This window comes from Meleagris gallopavo, chromosome 1 (genome assembly GCF_000146605.3).
Source record: "Meleagris gallopavo isolate NT-WF06-2002-E0010 breed Aviagen turkey brand Nicholas breeding stock chromosome 1, Turkey_5.1, whole genome shotgun sequence".
In the NCBI taxonomy this organism is placed as follows: domain Eukaryota; kingdom Metazoa; phylum Chordata; class Aves; order Galliformes; family Phasianidae; genus Meleagris; species Meleagris gallopavo.
Genome location: NC_015011.2, coordinates 50,002,238 through 50,009,065, shown reverse-complemented (window position 1 = coordinate 50,009,065; position 6,828 = coordinate 50,002,238). Strand labels below are relative to the sequence as shown.

Sequence of the window (6,828 nt, the reverse complement as noted above, 5' to 3'; positions counted from 1 at the left end):
GCCGGACCACGTGGCCGAGGGCGGGGACGGACCTTAAAGGAGCAGACACCGCGCCTGGCTCTTACTACCACGTGGTCGGCCACCCTCCCCCACCCCCCGCTCCACACAGCACACGCAGAACGGCCGTGCAGAGAAAAGCCACTTTTTATTCCGGCTTCTTTGCCCAGTTGGCCATTTCCAGCGGATCCTGGTGCAGGGAGATGCCCAGTCGCAGTCCCTGGCGCTCAGCTCTCTTCTTCTGCAAGAAAAAGCACAGCGAGGCTGTTGCAGCAGGAGGAAAAAGCAGCATCCCCACCCTAATTGAAACAGGACCACTGCTCCTCCCTGTGCTGTAAGAATGCCCTGGGCAGCAGGAGTGGGCAGCCTGCACTCCACTGCTGCCAGAGTTGTTATATGTCACATACTGTAGTCACCATTTCTAAACCTGGAGTAAAAAAAAACAAACAAATCCAAATCCAGAAGAATTCAAGGCCCGCCACTATCAGCATGAATTCCACTCCTGGGCAGGTTGAACACAGCTAGCTTGCAAGCTTCTACTCCTGTGCTCTGCTCTTGTGTAGGCACAACCCCACTTCTCGCTCCCAGCTTTTTTCTTCCCATTCAACATTCCAACTCTTCCCAACACCCTTTTTCCACCACGTACCACAGCATCCTTGGGGCTGCACCTTCTCCAGCCCCATTCCTTTCGTCATTCCACCACATTAGCTCTCATCCTTACCCTACATTCCCCCTTTCATCCAGATCACTTAAAAGTACAAACCCCTGAGTATATTACCAACCTTCCTCTTCCTCCTCCTCCTCTTCATCCTCCTCATCCTCATCTGAGCTGAAGGTACCATCAGGCAAGCTGTAGATTCGGATCACCTGTTTGTTGGGGTCTTTGAGGATGAGGTACTTCCCCTCATCCAGCTTCATGCAGATGTCGATGACGCAGCGCAAGATGCCCCAGGCATTCTCTATGCTCAGGTTGATCTGGCTGGCAAACTCATTGGGCTTAAACTGCTGGGTGCCCAAAATCACATGGCGGGCAGAGTCCTTCACATGGTAACGGGACACGTACCTGGTGGGTAAGAAGGAAGAGAGGAGTAGCAGGGGATTAATTTTGGCCACCAAAGTGACATCAAAAAACCCAGCATGATTGGTTTGCTTTTGTTTTCTGAGAAGGAAGAATCACCCTAACTCTCCAACACTGGAAGCTAAGAGCATCTCCTGGCCACTAGCTGTTGCCATCAGTAACACAGCTGGAATCCTCCCACTATCCCAGATCTGACAGAGCAGGATTAGTGCCACAGATAAAAACTAAGCAATTGCATGGTAATTTGTGAGTCTAGATTTCAGATACCTCATACCCAAAAACAGAATACAGAATTGCAGAACTACCAAGATTGAGCCCTTTTCATTACCACCAGCTATTATTTTCATTTACAGATAAGACAATATATGCTCTGTGTTGATGCTGTGCAAAGAAACCACAGAAAAAGCACCCTGGTCTGGATTTCTGCAAAACTGGATGGCTGGCAGAAGGCAGCAGACACAGCAGCTCATTCAGGCCATCAATAACAGGGCACAGACTCAATTGGTTTTAAACTGACAGTTCCAAATGGGCTGTGGTGATACCTCCTCCTCCACTCAAATTCTCAGTAATGGTGCACTGAGGACCTCAATCAAACTCCTGACAGGTAGCATGGTCACTGCATTTATTTCCCTTGTTGTCAAATTCAGCAAATAGGCTGGGAATGGCAGAGGCTGCCTGCTTGTCACACGCATGAGGTCTTACAAGGTCAGCCACAATGGAGGGCACATCAATCAGATGTTAGAGGGGAAGCAACTAAAGCTAAGGCCTGAGTCACCACTGGCACATTCACTGCAAGCTTCACCCACTGCTTTTCAAACCGTGAGGCAATTTTATGACATCCAGACTCTACCAACACTTCACTACGATATAGATGGTGTTAAATTACAAAGAATGCACCTGAAAGATACTTGGTGTGAAAACCCTGTCTTACCCGAGTTTGAGATATTCTGATCCAGCCAGCAGTGCACAACATGTCCAGCGAGCTAATTTGTAGCTGTTGTTTTTCAGCTCTGTGGCAATCACAGCTCCTCTCTGTGAGTCAAGCTTCTGGCGCCAGTCTACTCCATTGCAGTACTAAGAGGAGAATCAAAAGCAGGGTGAATCTAATGAGCCAGCCAGCAATTATCTCTTCAGCCATTGCACGGGGAAGCTTCTTCTATCTAAACTGTGATACCATAACTAGGGAATGCACATCTCTACTTGCAGAGAGAGCCCGTGCACTGCAAAGGGAGAAATGCAGTAGCAATGGCTAGGAGAGGACTGCTAGGGACAGTTAACGAGGGCAGCACTGATAAAGATAAGCTACTGCACAGATCATCTGGGAACAAGAATAGGGTTCAAACCAACTACCTCATGCCTGGGTGAGGCTTAATAGCACTGTTAGTTCACCAAAGCTACGCATCTTTGATGGAAGGTAACTCAGGGGACACCACTAGATGTTTGTCTCATCTTGCCTGCTATACCTGGCATGTCAGGCAGCAGTGAAGCAGTTAGAGCTAGCTTTGGGATCTTGTTCTTCCTCACCCTGGAATCCCATTCGTTCAGAGTTTTGATGTTGATGAATGACACTTCGCCATTAGCTCCCGTCATCACTCCATCGTGCTCACAGCGGACAATGAGATCTATGTCATCTCCCAGCTTCCATCTTCGGTACCTGCAAACACAGCCCAGATGGTTATTTCTGATCCTCGTTCCTCTCCAGACCTTTCCAAGTACTCAGCAAAATCCTTTCATCCTTTATCCGTTCATTGGTGTTGATTGTTTTTTCCCTGCAAACCACACTGAGATCCTGCACCCTTGTCAAAGCTGAGAATAAGAGATACATCAGCATACCTGTAAGCAACAGAAGCTACTTCGTTCTTATCCATGTCATCCTCCACAAAGGGGTTTGGGTTGGGAAATTTGTATTTCTCCTTTCCCTATATACGGAAACAGAAACAAGCAAAAGAACAAAAGTTAGAGCTCTTCTCTTGGATGAATATTCTCTTATAGCAACCACAGCTGACTTCCCTTACACAGAAAAGACACTAAGATAATTAATTTCCATGGTAACTATTTCCCTGTAATCATTACTCCTCTTAGCACTTCAGCTTTAATAAACGTACTCAGAAGCCTGCCCACTTTACCAACAGGAGTGGGATTTCCTCTTTGTAAAAAAAAGGTGAAAATCATTTTATACTAAGAGCCACATTTCTCACCATAAGGAATCCCACCTGTTTCAAGCTGACGTAACATCAGTGCAAACTACCTTTACCAATTTAAACACTTCCGTGCTGAGCAGCTGCATTAAGCAAGTCTGAATAAAGTCTTATTTCCAGACTCTCCACAGCTCAGACCCTACTGTCCAGGACTGCTTGGCCTTACCATCCTCAGACATTGCTGGGAGAAGTTATGGTTGATGTAAGTTGCTTCCATGGCAAGGTTGCGTGGAGAATTAAAGGAATTGCCCTCTTCCTGCGGTGGTTCATTAGCTGTTTCACTCACTGTCAGTAGATCTGAGAAAAAAAAAACAACACAACAACAGTCACAAGCTGTTATATTTGGAGAGAACTTCTATCAGCTTCAATGAATCTCTACCACACATGCTGAAGCAGATCAACGCTGAATGTACTCTCACAGTCAGCAACATATTGCAGCAATCAGTTTGCTCCAGGTATCTCAGTCTTGCACTGAGACATAGAATAAATTAAAAAACAAAACAAAACAAAAAAACCCAACACCACAAAAGCATAAAGAAAACAGATTAGCAACAATAATAAATTTCATTCAAGAGTTTTCCTCACCAAAATCTGAATTGTCCCTCTTGTCAAAGAAAAGCTTGGATCCAACTCTCTGGACAATGATGTCCCAGGAATACACAGAGCGAGTGCAACTCATCAGTGTGGCCAGGATGGCATCTGTGGCAAACACATTCCCTTGAGTCTTGGCCAACTATGGAGACAGAAAATATTATGTTTCAGCAGTACTTACAGACATACCTTTCCTTTCCCAGCCAAGATCAGAACTGCTAGTAAACCAGATCATGAATTTCTTCTTCCATACTGAGAAAGACAGATTGCTGGGTACACCGCTGACAGCTATGCCAAGTGTGGAATACTACCTAGCAATCCAAGCACACTCCTGCTCAGACAAGCAAAAAGAAACCTACTACCAAATGCAAATCTGCTGTTAAAGGACTTGGTTCCTTACTGCTGACAGAGTCATAAAGAGCAGTCCCTGAGCCTTCCTCATCTCCAAAAAGCAGTAAACTCTAGAAGCAGGTTTTCAACACTGAAGTTCCTTTTCCAGCACTGTTCAAGTATTGGTTTGTTTGCCTTTCCTTGGCCAGTATTCCCAGTTTTGCCCTGACCTAGCTTTGCCTTAGGTCTAAGAAAAGTATCAAGGTAATACTTTGTTTCTACTTTGCAAGCTGAGAGATGTGGATTTTTCCTGTTTGTCTTTGGTCTGACTATGACAGGTCTTAAACAACAGCACGGAATGAAAAGCACACCCTTGGATTTGGCAAACCAGTGAACATACCTTTCGGATAACTGGGTCATCAGTAGTAGTGACTGTATGGAAGATACGCTTAATGCTCCTCAGCAGCTTCTCATTCCTCGTTGTAATACGGTCAAAGGCTTTGTCATAGTATTCTAGGGCTCCACAGCACTCTCTATGGAGAGAAAGGGAGGATGAGCTTCATCACACAAATACCTCCACTGACAAACCACAAAGGACTGAGGGAATGAAAGGGTATTCTACCACTCCCAGCTTTGGATACCTCAATAGGAACACTGGGACCAACCCAAGAGACACCCTGCTCTCCTGCTGTCCAAAAATTCAGTCTATTCAGGAAACTGTTTTAGGAACTTACATGTCCTGTGGCTCTGACACCTCCAGGTAGCGCATCTTCATCAGTCGTGGGAAATCCATCTCTTCTTTCACCTCCCAGTCACTGCGAACTTCCACAGAGGAGTCACGAGGCTTCTGCTGCGCAGTCAGAGGTGAAATGGGTAAAGAGAGAGGAACACACATAGCACATCAGGAGTCAGACAAGAGAAGTTGCATCATGAGCACAGCCAGAAAAACGAAGCCATCACCAGGGTCAGAAAGCTGGCTAGTTTACCTGTGACTTCTGGTCCCATTTCTGCCTCACTCCAAACTGCTTCTGAAACTTCTTCTGGAGCCGCAAACGATCCCTACAACGATAAATATGTGAAAAGCCTTACAAGAAGTTCCTGACACAAGAAGCTCCCTGCCACATTGACTCCCACACTTCCACATAATCACCAGAGGAACGACGCTTTCAGGCACCAAGCCACTGAAACGTTTACTGAGAATTCTGTTATCAAAATGCCTGGAGCATTAAGAGCTTTGTTCTTCACTCTGAACACCCTTCAGATGTTTTTATCCTTAATGACTACAACACAGTTTTTAGAAAGAGTACATCCTGCTTTAACTAGTCACACATACCTCCTAAACTTGACTCAAAATTTCTCCTAAATTCTTAAATAGCTGCTTCGAATCCATGCCTGTGACTACTACCCACATCAGCAAAATTTAAAATATCCTGAAATGCTTTGCTAGGAGCTTCGGTGGATTCTGTTACAGTAACTTAAATTATTTATCAACAGTACGTTCACACACTTCCAGAAACAAGTGCAGAATGCTTGTATGTGATGCCCGCACCTCTCTTTCTGCTTAGCACTCTTTGGCAGTGTCTGCATGCTAAACTGCAGCATGTTCCGGCGGTCCTTGTCTCTCCGAAGGTTCCTCTGTGGAAATGCAGCAAAGAAAAAAAAAGGACAATTTAGTGGCAAAGTAATTCTGCGTTGCTCTATGTCTCTTTAGAGGCTGCTTCTGAAAATAAGCGTTACCTGTGCAAATCGCATGCGATTCCTCTGGTATGCAGTTTTCTGTGTCCTTGCTGTATCCACCAACTGGAAGCTAGTCTCGTCCTCCTCATGGAAATATGCATACTGACTTCCACCACCAAACTGCGACGAGTACTTGTCTGGAAATAAAATAAATCATCTTGCTGTGAACCTTGGAAACAAAAATATGACACTCCACCCCCCCCAAATTCTCCTCAGTAGCCTTTACTCAAGTCTAATGCACCAACTAGTACTCCTGCATTAGATTCCACATTTCCTCCCTGCTCTGAGCCTCCCAGAGAAGCACCAGTCAGCACACGGTACAAACCCACAAGGAAACCCTAAGGACAGGGAGAGCCTCACGCAGCTCTCCAAGTGGTGAGACACACTTCTGAAATTAACAAGCCTCCCCTGCTGAGGTGCGCAGGTAGCCGGTAGAGCCAGTGTGAAACATGAAAGCAGGTATGACGTTTAAAGAAAATTTTGCACAAAATAAATAGAAGAACAGCCATCAGACAACACGTACTTGTGTATCTCTTATCCTGATACGTGGCTCCTGTCCAATCTGCCACCTAAGGACAAACATAAACAGTCAAAATAAGCCAGTTTTAATGTCGTGTCCCCCCACAACAGGGCCTCAAACGGCAAAACAAGGGACTGCTGTATGTTCCTCAACTCCCACCTCTGTAAGTGAGCCTCACAAAATGCTCACAATTGACAAGGTGCTTGAGAACCATATAACATCATATCCCAGAATGGCTCAGATTAAAAGGAATCTTAAAGATTATCTAAATCCTGCCACGGGCAGGGCTGCCTCCCACCAGCTCAGGCTGCCCAGGGCCCCATCCAACTTGGCCTTTAAAGCCTCCAGGTTACAGGGCACCCACAGCTCTCTGGGCA

General features: G+C 45.7%; 1 protein-coding gene across 1 annotated transcript in view; it reads right to left on the bottom strand.

The window, feature by feature from the left end:
• Nucleotides 1-126: 126 nt before the first annotated feature.
• The window catches only part of EIF3D (eukaryotic translation initiation factor 3 subunit D), an 8,311-nt gene continuing 1,609 nt past the window's right edge, over nucleotides 127-6,828 (bottom strand). Inside the window, exons 2-14 of the mRNA XM_010712258.1 lie at nucleotides 6,455-6,500; nucleotides 5,932-6,068; nucleotides 5,744-5,829; nucleotides 5,181-5,253; nucleotides 4,929-5,044; nucleotides 4,595-4,727; nucleotides 3,859-4,006; nucleotides 3,440-3,570; nucleotides 2,909-2,994; nucleotides 2,600-2,729; nucleotides 2,007-2,149; nucleotides 780-1,060; nucleotides 127-238 (exon numbers count right to left, since the gene is read on the bottom strand). Coding sequence (XP_010710560.1) covers nucleotides 225-238; nucleotides 780-1,060; nucleotides 2,007-2,149; nucleotides 2,600-2,729; nucleotides 2,909-2,994; nucleotides 3,440-3,570; nucleotides 3,859-4,006; nucleotides 4,595-4,727; nucleotides 4,929-5,044; nucleotides 5,181-5,253; nucleotides 5,744-5,829; nucleotides 5,932-6,068; nucleotides 6,455-6,500 — 1,524 coding nt within the window. The 3' untranslated portion in view covers nucleotides 127-224. The remainder of the gene's footprint in view (nucleotides 239-779; nucleotides 1,061-2,006; nucleotides 2,150-2,599; nucleotides 2,730-2,908; nucleotides 2,995-3,439; nucleotides 3,571-3,858; nucleotides 4,007-4,594; nucleotides 4,728-4,928; nucleotides 5,045-5,180; nucleotides 5,254-5,743; nucleotides 5,830-5,931; nucleotides 6,069-6,454; nucleotides 6,501-6,828) is intronic.